The sequence below is a fragment of the Haliotis asinina genome, chromosome 14 (assembly GCF_037392515.1).
Source record: "Haliotis asinina isolate JCU_RB_2024 chromosome 14, JCU_Hal_asi_v2, whole genome shotgun sequence".
Classification (NCBI taxonomy): Eukaryota; Metazoa; Mollusca; class Gastropoda; order Lepetellida; family Haliotidae; genus Haliotis; species Haliotis asinina.
Genome location: NC_090293.1, coordinates 28,157,254 through 28,170,329, shown reverse-complemented (window position 1 = coordinate 28,170,329; position 13,076 = coordinate 28,157,254). Strand labels below are relative to the sequence as shown.

At 37.3% G+C, this 13,076-nt stretch overlaps 1 protein-coding gene across 1 annotated transcript; it reads right to left on the bottom strand.

Moving 5' to 3' along the window:
- Positions 1–1,245: 1,245 nt before the first annotated feature.
- LOC137261196 (transmembrane emp24 domain-containing protein 5-like) lies at positions 1,246–12,974 on the bottom strand. Its single transcript, XM_067798899.1, has 4 exons — positions 12,798–12,974; positions 10,067–10,164; positions 9,233–9,407; positions 1,246–3,164 (listed from the first exon to the last, which is right to left on the bottom strand). Exons 1-4 carry the CDS (start codon positions 12,960–12,962, stop codon positions 2,931–2,933), a joined length of 672 nt encoding a protein of 223 aa, XP_067655000.1. The 5' UTR covers positions 12,963–12,974; the 3' UTR covers positions 1,246–2,930.
- Between the last annotated feature and the right edge of the window lie 102 nt (positions 12,975–13,076).

Below are 13,076 nucleotides of genomic sequence, written 5' to 3'. Positions count from 1 at the left end.
TTCTTGACAATCTTTTCATAAGTTGCTTCCAAGGAGATCTTGTCATGGCAGCTTACTCCCCTTTATAACACTCCAACCAATCACAATCTCAAAACAGTTTTGCGGAGTGATTGTACTATGGAATACAATACACAGTTCAGACGTTCTAGTATGATACACATTATATATCCTGCTATATACATGATACACAATACTGAGAAAGGTACAGATTCAATCTGGGTCTGATTTGTACTAAAGCACAACACTGCTGTACCAACAAGATATTTTGATGCTTGTATACATCAAACAGCACACTGAATGAAATGTTTCTCTTTCATTGGACAAATTCTCAGGTTTTGAAGACAAAATATATAACATAGGAGTATAGTGTGCAGCAATCTCATCATACATATGAAAACAATTTGTTCATAAACCTGACTCACACACCCAGTTGTGTATTTACATTATGCTCAGCAACACACATGGAACTAAGTAGATCCTTAAGAACTCCTCTCAGAGATATCACTCAAAAGACAACAGATTTTCCAGATTTAACGATGTCCTTGAACACTTCAGAGTGAATGAGTGAATTAGCCAGCTTTTAGCAATATTCCAGCAGTATCAAGGCAAGGAATGCCTGAAATCGGCTTCACACACTGTACCCAAGTGGGGAATCAAACCCGGTTCTTCGGCACATGGACCACTACGCTACCCCACCTCCCCTTGAACACTTCAGAAAGCTAGAATGCATGATTAAACAATTGTCAGTATTTAGATACCATACCCTCATGAAAAACACAATATTGATTTGTTAGAATTCATACAGTCTATGTTTATGCCAAATGGTGTTGTCTCAGAATGGAGCTCAACACTGAGGTGTGCAGTATCAATCCTTACTTACTAGAATCAAATCTAACAACAAGATGAAACTGCATAATCTGACCGACAGGGTTTCACTGTGACAAATTATGTTCTTGGAGAACAGAAGAGCGCATGTCAATTGTGTGAGGCAGACAATACATAACACTTTATCCTGGAATATCAACAACAAACACAATCATTCAAGACACTCACATCATGACAAACTATTGAACCATAACCAGCCAAATCTATTACAGAATTTAAAGCTTGCACTGGTGCAACCTGAAACGTCAATCTCATATTTATCCCAGATTGCCCACTGACAAGAGTGGCAATCTTTTGGCAGAAGCGCACAACACGGATAAATAAGCAGTAAGTAATCACCAGTACATATTCATATTTTGATTTTCAAAGACCACAACTGGACAACAGAAAGCCAAGCAAGAAACTGGCTCAGTACAGTGACTCCAAAGACTACCCAGACACTGACTGAATGACTGTTGATGTTTGTACAGCAAAATTTTTTGAAGTGAGATCAAATTATTTGATGACACTCGGAATAAATTTGATATGATGCTCTACATCATCAATATGAAAGCTAAATTGTCTTTGCGAGTACAAAGAAAGAATAAGATCGGGAGCTCCTGAATGATGACATTTTCATTTATACCATCTACCCTATTGCTGGGATGAAACAACTACAAGGGATGCTGGAATATACATACTGCATATGCTAAGGATGTAATGATTCGCCGGTGCACTGGTGCACCGTCAACAAGTTTTGCACAATATGATACACAATACATATATCATATCGATTTGGGTTTTTATACGCATATTGATTACTTTTTTGAATCTAACACATCTGTCTCTTATACTTTTTTACACAAAAACAGCAAACATGACTTGTTGAGAGTAAGTGATGGGTACTTCACTGATGGGTAGTCATTCATCATCTATTAATCTGTACCTGTAACAGATATGACTTGGATTATTGTTAAGATGTTTTCAGTGAACTCTGGTTTCAACATCACATTACTTCTCACTAATGTAATGGCTGCTTGTTATGCACAAAATGTCGACAATGCCACAATGCAATACATACTCTAGCGTGATTTCATTATTGAGATGCATATCGTATGGTGAAACACTTGTATCGTGACACCCCTAGTATATACTGTAATCAAGACAAGGATACTAAGTTGAATATAACACATACAAGGGACACAAGTATTCATTTTGTTGTATAACAGAGAAAGGTGCCCGTCAGGTAGACAAAAATAGTTCTAAATGCCATTATAAGAAATCAAATCTGAAAATAACTTAGATGAAAAAACCCTGACCAGAAACATCAACAATGAAATAGTAACTACATGTCAGTCTATATTGAGAAATGTTCCCTACAGGGCCACTCTACATGAACAAATTTACATAAGTCATAATCTGAACAAATCATGTACACACCAGTACTGTCTCATACACTCAATCAACAGTGTATTTCATCTTGAACACTCATAACAGGCAAGACACAAACAGACTTTGGTTGTTGAACACATACAAGGACATTGAAATGAAAGTTTATACTATCACAAGTGACAAACCTAGTTTGTTGCACAAACCACAGGTCAAAGATAGTTTCCAGGCCAATTATTAAAGTTTTTTCAACAGTGGGCTACATTACTGTGCCAAAAAATCTTGCTAGCCTCCCCTTTCAATACTACACCTAATGGGTGGCTCCTAAGATACTGACTACGATACCACCAGTATGGTTGCTTCAAGGAAATGTACCTATGTACCACTGAGAATGATAGTCATTTGTACAAGTGTCTATGAATAGATTCTGAAAAACAAAATGTTTTAAGCATAACTTCTTTGAGGACCATAAATTTGACGATTATGGGTTCCTGAGATATTTTCTTGAAAAGAGAAAACTACAGTGGCCTATTTAGTGCACACCATTCAATATATTCAACACAGGGCATTGAACATGTTCAACACAGAGGGCATTCAACAAATTCAGCACAGAGGGCATTCAACATGTTCAACATGGTATAAAATGCATAGTTGACTGACTGATTCTGTTGTAGGTGTCATGTACGTGCTCTCATTGTTTGAGCTGACTTGGGGTCTGAGAAGAGGTTTCTGATCATGATGACTTGGGTGAGCCCTACTGATATCATCACGATGAGTTGGAACCCTGACAAAAAGTTGACCCGTGTGAAGTTGTTTTCCTGGATGTTTCGATCCCTAGCTTCAAAGGTTTTCAGCAACGTTTGAAGCTGTTGTGATTTCTCCAGGTTTGTTTTCACATTGGTCATGATGGACTGAAAATACAAGAAAAAATCATTACATCAAATGAAAATGCTTCATGATCACATGAATAATAAATAAAAAGAGGTAGACAGGATTATCAAAACAATGAAAATAAGCAAGCATACAGTGGAACCTGTATAATCCGGCACTCACTGGGACTGAAGAACTCATCGGTTTTAGACAATGAGTTGGAGTGTAAAGTTGATGATAAATGTACAAACCAGGGAAGGGACTCAAATTTTATGCTGGCCTTACAACTTGCGGGATTAGACAGATGCCGGTTTTGACAGATTCCACTGTATACATTTTGAAAAATATGTGCACTTAGAATCTAAAGAAAATGAACACAAATAGCTTTTATCATTAACAACACATTTGTCAAATTTTTGTAAAAAACTATACTTATTGAAAATGTGTCATTGAATTATTTTTAGCATGGTAACACATTATATTTCTTTTTGGTTGTTGTAAAATTCTGCAGTCATCAATGTTCCAGCTATATGGCAGCGTTCTGTAAATAATCTGTGAATAGTCAAGTGTGGACCAGACAATCCAGTGATCAACAACATGAGTATCAATCCACACAATTGTGATACGATATGTGAACCAAGTCAGCGAGCCTGAACACCTGATAGCATTAGTTGCTTCTTACAACATGCATGGGTTACTGAGGATCAATTCTATCCTGGATCTTCATGAGTAAATGACTAAGCAATAGTGAGACAGTGTCACTAATTTTCACACTGATTACTCATAACAAGACCTAAACTGAAAATGTGCAACCCAACAACATAATTGATAGACTTTTACACAATGACAGAGAGAGATCACATTCCAATGTCAGCTAAGAATGTCAATAAATGCAGCGAAACTTCCCGTTACTATAGCAATGTCCAATCAACTCATTTTAAAATGACCATGTAAACAGAATCCAGTGAAACACCATACATATTCAATACAGGAAATGTATTACATGTACTGTAATACACAAATTTCTGTGAACCCTTAATACTTTGTATAGCTTTGTTAAGGTAATTTGTTTTGCATGTCAACAGGTCATATTGATTTCCTGTACTAAATATGTGTACTACATATGTTCAGTTGCAGGTGTCCCCGTTCATTTGTGTACAAAGCATTTTCCGAACCAACCATGTTTATTTCTCTTTCAGGACAATTTCAGGATTTCTGTCACAGTCTTTTTCAGCGGGTGAGTGAACACTACTTTACCCAACAATCACCATTACTCCACCCATGGAACTTAAGACTGCTAATGATCAAGTGTGGACCAGATCATGGTCTTCACATAGGGTTCGATTTAAGCTTTTAGTTGTTGCACTTGTGCCACCTCTTTCAGATGTTGCACTTGTGCCACATCTTTCAGATGTTGCACTTGTGCCACCTGAACCTGCAAAGTGCAACCCCATATCTACTAGGGCTGAGATGGGTCAAAATTTCTACCCCGAGTACCCCAACCACTATTAACCTACCCCACCCAGATACCCATTATGTTGATTCCTGACATTAAATTTGCAAAATATGTCTATTCATTCTTCTTACTTTTTATGTCACAAAATTTCATGAAGTGAGACGAATGAGTTAAATTTTAAGCTGCACTCAGGAATATTCCCGCTATGTAAATAATTGAGTCAGGACCAGACAATCCAGTGATCAACAGCATCAGCATTAATCTACTCAACAGGGGCAATATGACTTGTCAACCAAGTCATTGAGTCTGATCACCCAGTCTCACTGCTGAAGTAAGATTAGGTAAAATGAAATGATCTTAACAGACTGAAAATAGCATTGTTCTAATGCTGTTCTTAATCATTATATATCATACATGATAGATCAAATATACAGCCAATGAAACAAAATCATTATGATATAAGAAATAAAGTTCATTTCCTCAAACTGAATGCTGCGAGATAGGTTGCTAGAGTTTGATAAGTGGTTTGCATACTGTATCAATGCTTCATTATCATCCATGAATTAAAAGTAGGCTTCATCCTTTTTCAACAGAGGTCCCAGGATGGAACAGGCCTTCAGAAACCCATGCCTGGTGACTCTGCTTGTCGTAAGAGGCAACTAACGGGATCGGGTGGTCAGGCTCGCTGACTTGGTTGACATATGTCATCGGTTCCCAATTGCGCAGATCGATGCTCATGTTGTTGAGCACTGGATTGTCTGGTCCAGACTCAATTATTTACAGACTGCCGCCATATAGCTGGAATATTGCTGAGTGCTGCGTAAAACTAAACTCACACACTCATTCAATCCCTCACTCACTTTTTCAACTGACCAATTAGAACAGTCTGATTCTGACAAGATGCTACAGCAAGTGTTCTGACCAATATTCCTCATGGAACAAGAGTCTTATACTTCTGCCTATCTACCTACTCTTCACATTGCTTCGAAGGAAGGTTTGACCAAATTCATGCACTGAGTTGAAAATCAATGATAACATTCATTTTCTTGATACAGTAAGTGACTGACTGAGTCTAACGTCACTTCAGCAATATCATGGCTGCATGTTCTGATTGTTATGTAACTGGAACTTGTGACAATACGAGGGTTGAGTCTAAGTAAACTTAGTCTCAGTGTATTTCGTTACACTCCACCACTGAGTCTTAAAAAACCCTAGTAGAAGGTCGCATCAGGTAACCTTTGAGCTACCAATGACCGTCCAATCAAACATGAGACGGTTAAATAGATTTAACCAATCACTATCTAAGGATTGGAGGGACTTTCAAAATATTCAGGTCACCGACACAGATCTCTCCACAAACAAAAATCCACATATAACACAGTTATTTGACCTGCAGTATATACGCTTTTGGGTTTCTGTTGACATGGTTACCATTAGCTAATATTTCTGCACGATAACAAACTTGAATGTTGAAAAAAAACAACACTATTTTCATCGACTGTTTACTCACTGTTGTCATGGTTGTACATACGCTGTGTGCATCACCCGGAAGCAAGTGTGCTAAATAGCATTCGGAATCGTTTGGATACGAACCTTTTCAAGATAAAAAAGTTCAAAAGGTATGTGCGAATGTCCACTTTCACGATTTGGTAAGCTGTTTTCTGATTGGTCAATTTCAAAGGTTACCTGACGCGACCTCCCATAAGGTTTTGTTACACTTGGTAGTTGAATGTAACGAAAAGTACTGAAGTTTAGACTGGTTGAGAGTTCTGACTGTTATGAAACTGGAACTTGTGACAATTTGTGGGTTGAGGGTTCTGACTGTTATGAAACTGGAACTTGTGTCAAAATCAACAAATGAAGTGTAATTAACACATACTACATCCCCACTCAAGGTTTGATTTAGTGCTTTGTTACTTGCACTGATGCCACTCAACATTAAGCAGTGCGACCAAGAAATTAGTCTTACTTGTACCTTACATATCACAATAAAAGCTGTGAAACTAGAATTTGGCTGGTGCAACTTGTTTTTTTTTTATCTTAGCTTGCACCTTGTGCAAGTAAGATAACATCTCTTAAATCTAGCCCTGCTCCTAAGGAACATGCAGGCTAACTTCATCATTGCAGCATTTTTACAGAAGTCCATGTGAGCTTAAAATCAATACATACGACTATTGTGGCTGCCATTGTGTAAATAGACCTGCAAGGAGGTCTTAATGACATCATAATACAGCTGCAACCAGAGTACTGGACAGCATGAATTGTTGATTAGAGGGTGAGGCAAATCTATCTTGTATACGTGTTTCATCAGTACAAAGATGTTCTAGAATCAGATGTGCAGATTTCAGGATTAGGTAACCATGGAAACATCCAGATTGTAAACGCAAATTGCACGAGCACAACATTGTGCTATCCAAATAAATGACAGTGAGTAAACTTTTGTGCCGCACTCAGCAATATTCAAGCCATATGGCAACGGTCTGTAAATAATCAAGTCTGGACCAGACAATTAAGTGATCAAGAGCATGAGCATTGAGTTACACAGTTGGGATATGATGAATCCACCAACCCAGTAAGTCTGATCACTCGATCTGGGTTGTTGCCTCTTACCACAAGCATGATTTACTAAATATTGGGAATTCTGTTCAACATGAATTTTGAGTAAGATGACTGTACTTTATCCTAGAGGCTCATAATGGAGTTGGGGTATCACATGGAATAACATGTTCATATTCGAAAATTTGGAAACATGTTTTTTTTCAACACAGTAAATAGTTGTGTTTTGATGATTGAAGAAAAAAAAAGAAAAAAGAAAAAAAAATTAAAATCAATCAAAAGGAAGATTAAAAATAACTTGATTCATCTAACATTTACAATAGTGTTTTAAGTTTGTTTTACAACTGTACACCTCATCAGGGCCACATCCAACAGCTGGAGCAACAATCATATTGATCCTTAAATAGCTCACTTACAAACTAATCCATACTCTTTTCAGGTAGCTCTAATAGTGAATGCATAAAGTATCCTCTAATCGATAAGGTGGAGTGAGTGAGTGAGCGAGGCAGTGAGTGAGTGGTTTTGGAGATACAACATCATAACAAGCGATACCAAAAGTGGGCGTGACACAAGCAGGACATCATTGGCCTAATGACAAAACACTTTAACCTCTTGTCTTCCCCACTGCCACAAAAATTTCAAATTCATAAATTTCATCACAACATAACCTATTACAATGCTACTGCAGAACAATAAGTTGTTCACTGGTCGCGAGGGGACCATGGGTTGATGTAACCTCCATGTTTGTTTATGTTCCCTGAGCTTGAAGGGTGAGGGGTACATCAACCCCTTGGCTCTGTTGGACCAGTGAGTGTTTACCTTACTGAACACCTCAATGTTAATTTTGAACTGTCTTAAGCATGGGTATCGGATCGTACACTTCAGTGAACCTGTGTGAATAAAACGATTCGAATCTTTCATCTTACTGTTCTTCCGGAAGGTATTGTCTTACTAATCTTAGTAAAATTGCTGTTGTGTAATTTCTCTCCTTAGTATTCACACAGAATAAATTAGAATATTTAGTCAAAATTTATTAATTGGAATGCGAGACAAATATTTTCATAGCCATTACTAGATTTTGCAGACGACACAAGAATAAAACGATTTAGAGTTACTGCATTTTCATTGACTTGAATTCTCAAAACATCGGTAATTTCCGTACATCATACCCGAGTCTGTTATTTGAGATAAAGAAGTACAACCATGAAGTACCGAATGAGCTGCCATTGGCAACCGGTTGCATTGCAATGAACCTCGCTTATCAGCTGGGTACACTGAAAATAACAGAAGAGTGCTCAGCCAATCAGAAAGCGACATATATGTATGAGGTAAGGTAGTATCAAATGTAATTTTCATATGGTATGCCTCAGCATCTGTTTCCAGTGCCTTTTGCACTCTTCCCTCATTGCTGAATATAAAAGCTTCAGCCACTGTAGGACACTGTATTACAATCCATCTGATTCGGTTAAGAGTGACGAATTGCTCACTGCTCACAAAACAAATTTTGCAGTCACATGAAATCGACAGACCAACTCTGATGATTTGTATTATAATTTAGGACACCCGAATAGAAAGGTTGTTTAACAAATGATCATTGCTTTGGAGTCACTTTAGGCTAGTTTTAACGCAGGTGTAAAACTTGCTGGTAAAACAGCCAGTGATCAACAAGCGTGTGCAACGAAATTTCAGTTTTACATGTGCAACGCGCACACCTGGCTGGTGTATCAGAAAATGGTCCTCCATTGTAAAAAAAAATAGCAACTTACAACACGTGTATTGATCTACGCACTTAGGATATAATGATGTGTCAGTTGATTGCCTCTTACTACAATCCAGAGATTAACATCATGAGCATCGTTCTACATGTCTGAGATATGTGACATGCGTAAACCAAGTCAGTGTGCCTGGCCTCTCGATTCCGTTAGTTGCCTCTTACGACAAGCATGGGCTGCTGAGGACCAATTTTAACCCCAGTCTGCACGGATTGAGGCAGCTAATAACTCAACTGGACCTCAGTAATAATGATGAGCTGGTAAGTATGTTCTTATATTGCTTTTAACAATGTGAGCACAGCCTTAACCAACAGACTTTGATTACCTTGAAGTCCTCCATGGTCATGTCCACAAGTTCGGCAAGTTCATCTTTGTCTGGCTTCCAGTCGTCCTCCTCTTCCTCATCAGTCATTAATTCAAAATATACAACTTTCTTGGATATCCGACTGAATGTATTATCCAGACAGAACTTGAAGTCTCCTGTGCCTTTCACATCAAACCTGACAGAAGAAGGAACATAGCTATGGTTAAAGCTGAACTTCTTTGATGTATATCCAACTTAATGAGTGAGTTCATGTTTACACTGCTTTTAGCAATATTCCTGTAATTTCACAACTGGGGATACCAAACCTCAGCTTCACACACTGTGCCCATCCTATGTGGGGAATCGTATCCAGGTCTTTGGAATGATGAGCAAACACTGTAACCACTAAGCTACCCTACTGCCTTTTTAAGATGGAGGAAGAAATAAAAGGATGTTCATGTATACAACAAAATCCAGCTTGATTACTGAGCTCATATGCTGGCCAATTCTTGGATTAAAACCCTCAATCAGTGAATCCTGGCTGCAGGGTTGGTTATCGTAGACATCTCCAAGACAACACACAAGATTTTAATACATAATGTTTAAATTTTTAAAGCATAACAGCTTAGTCTCAACCACACAACCCTGTGATTAACAGCATGGGCAGCGATCTACAAAAATGGGACAGAATGATGTGTCAACCAAGTTGGCGAGTCTGACCATCTGATCCTGTTAGTCACTTCTTATGACAAGCATGGGTACTGGCTATTTGGACTTGGCACAGCAAACTACAGTGCGTTAGATGAAACAGTTGGCTGTGCTACATGTCAAAATGTAATGATGAAGTGGTAATACCTATGCACATTCTCAGTTTTGCGACCATCTGCTGCCAGTAACTGTCCCTCTGGAGTGTAAGCAGCAAACCCAATATCCAAGTCTCCACCATCAATCACCTGAAACCATAATTCTCACCATAATGCTGGCGATCATTATAAACATGTCGTGTGGAAGATAATTTTGAGGGGGCAACATTTCTGAAAAGTTGACATTTTCTGCCACCTCATGATTATGTCCCTTCATCAAACAAAAGTAAAATACAAAGACATTTTAAAGGAATACAAATACTAGTACAACAGACTTGCCTACCAGTCAGTCATTTGAATATTCACACATATATGACCACAATTGCTTATAACCTTCTTCAACAAATACTTATCTTTCATACTACCCTAATCAGTGTTCAAATGTATGCAAAAACATTAAAAGGTTCTTGTTATGACAATAAGATATGGAAGGTAAACATTTATATGGTAATCAGATTTTAACTAAAATGAAGCAGCATCTCCAAGATCTCACTTAGTTTGAACACTTCTAATTATACAGGAACTCTATGAGAAATGTGCATTTTTTACTGTATCAACAATATCAAATACACTAAACTCTGGTAATAATCAAACTTCACTTTGTTATAACCATAGTCTGTTATATGCTAATATACAAAACAAAAAGAACAGTTTGTTATATCTGGCAGTGTAAGCAACCTTGTTATAAACATTATTTTCTGTACATACACTGAACTAGAGTTGGTGCTTGCAAAGAGAATAATTAGACGATAAACAACCTACGTTGGAAAATCAGTACAATACAGTGAAATGATAATAGCTCTAAATTTGATTTAAAACTAACTTACAGTAACATAAAATAAAATACATATTTTGTTGGAAAATGAGAGGTATATAATATGATTATATGCTTCTGAATGACTAAATTAACCAATCACAATCCAGTATTAACTGAAGTCATGGCAGAATGGTTAATGGTTACACTGTGCTCATACATCAACACAGTGTTTTTCTGATATATATACATAATGAGCAACTCATGGCTTGTTTTGGTAACCAATCAGGATGTCATCATCAGTCACTGATTTGGTCTGAATGATCAATTCATGGACTATACTAGACCTGCCCTGATAAGTCTATCTGTGACTGCAGGTTTCCTTCTACAAATGTTCAAATGACAACATTGTCCTGTAGGTTATTTTTTGTTATGTCTATTGAGTTAATAAATTTACACGAAAATGCTACATGTCCAACAACAGTTGGGTATAATACATTGCGTTACTTGCTTTACAGTTAAAACATGGGGAAGAAACAATAAGTGGGTGAGTGAGTTAATATTTAGCATCATATGGCCAATATTGGAGAAAAAGTAAGATAACCGTATAATCTGCTTGGAACTTAAATGACACAGTTTTATGACAATAATGTTTGTCAGTATAATTAGTTGTCTCACTGAGATACCCCAGTGGTAGTAGTAGCCATGGAGACATCCAACTGTGAAGGTAACATCTGCCTCACACAAGCTATGGTCTGGGAATATGCCACAATAATGTTTGCTTTTTGTGTCCTACACTAGGAAATGTACAGTGATAGTCAAAACATACACTCTACTCTCATTTAATAATGTAACCTAACATTAAAAATCTTAAATTGTTTCTTCACTCATGGTATGCATGATTAAGCACATTATCACAAACTGTTGAATTGACTTAACATTAGTGGTGTGACAATTCATCAATATGTCTCGATCCATGGACTGCGGATATCTTGAATTGACACAAAGTTTTACACTGTCATATATCCTGATAACATACTTCAAATGGGCAAAAAATATACATTGATGTCTGACTTAGAGCATTTCTGATGGCGATATCTGTCCAGAAAGACATACTTTTGTTTGATGATTAAAGAATATGGACACTTATTTTCCCTTCATAAGTTTCTTGGAAATTCTTGTGTCAGGAACTGTATTAAACATTGCGCTCGCATTTTATCAACATTCACTAAGTCCTTGTATGAACTTAACTATCTTATTTCTGAATAAACAATGAAAAACGCTGGCGGAATTTGATAAAATACTTAAAAATGGTTTGGTTAAGTTGGGCTAACCCTTATATATTTTTTTAATCATTCAGAAAGAGTTCCTTCCGTTCCCCCATATGATTGCCAACCACTTTCTTCACCAGATTAACAGAGGTAACGCAGCATGGTTCCATCCTATATATTGTAATTAATTTTTGGGTTTTTAGTGATTATTGTGAACTCTCTTGTAATTGTTGTGTAAGGTTTTGTTAATAATTTTAGTATGTATATTAATATAAATTTAATTTGGGATGGGGGACAGGAGGAACTCTTACCCAAACATTGTAGAAACCTAAGTCTTCTACATACTGTTCCACACAAGTCAAGGCTTTGAATAAAATGCAAAATAGAAAGATGAATCTAAAGAGTACAGTCTCTTTCGATGTGACAGTACATGTGATCGACTTTACACCCATAGTTTGTGTGAATTGTTACACTGATTGTCAGATCTTTAGATTGCTGTATGTAGACACTGTGAGTCCATCTCTCAGAAACCATCAAAATGCTGGGCCCAAATGCTGAAGTTGACAGTTAAAGAATGAAGCGCCGTGGCGAGAATATTGACAACAGAAGTCTATAGAAATCGCAACTGACCAGTCATAGCAGTACGCGTACAGTGAATCTGACGGACAGTGACGGAAGTTACAAGTTGATTCACTTACCTGATATTCAACTTCTATTGTTGTGTCCACTTTTATATTCTGGAAGAAACATTCTTGTACCCCCGGCTTAACTTCAATGGTAAAATCAGAATCGATGCAAACCGCTATCGGTAAAAATGCAATAGCGACGAGCTGGAGACTGAGTACCCTCATGCACGCCTCCATCTTGGTAACAGGTGCGCTATTTTTGTATGTGACCTTTGACCGGATGACGTGAAATGAAATATACCTTCAAAATTATAAAAGAGTATATATAGTTTCAAATTAATGAATTATAAA

Coding starts and splice junctions, on each gene's coding strand:
- LOC137261196 (XM_067798899.1), bottom strand. CDS start 12,962: ATGGAGGCGTGCATGAGGGTACTCAGTCTCCAGCTCGTCGCTATTGCA. Junction 10,165..12,797: donor CAATAGAAGTTGAATATCAG/GTAAGTGAATCA, acceptor TTATGGTTTCAG/GTGATTGATGGTGGAGACTT. Junction 3,165..9,232: donor TGACCATGGAGGACTTCAAG/GTAATCAAAGTC, acceptor TTGTATTTTCAG/TCCATCATGACCAATGTGAA.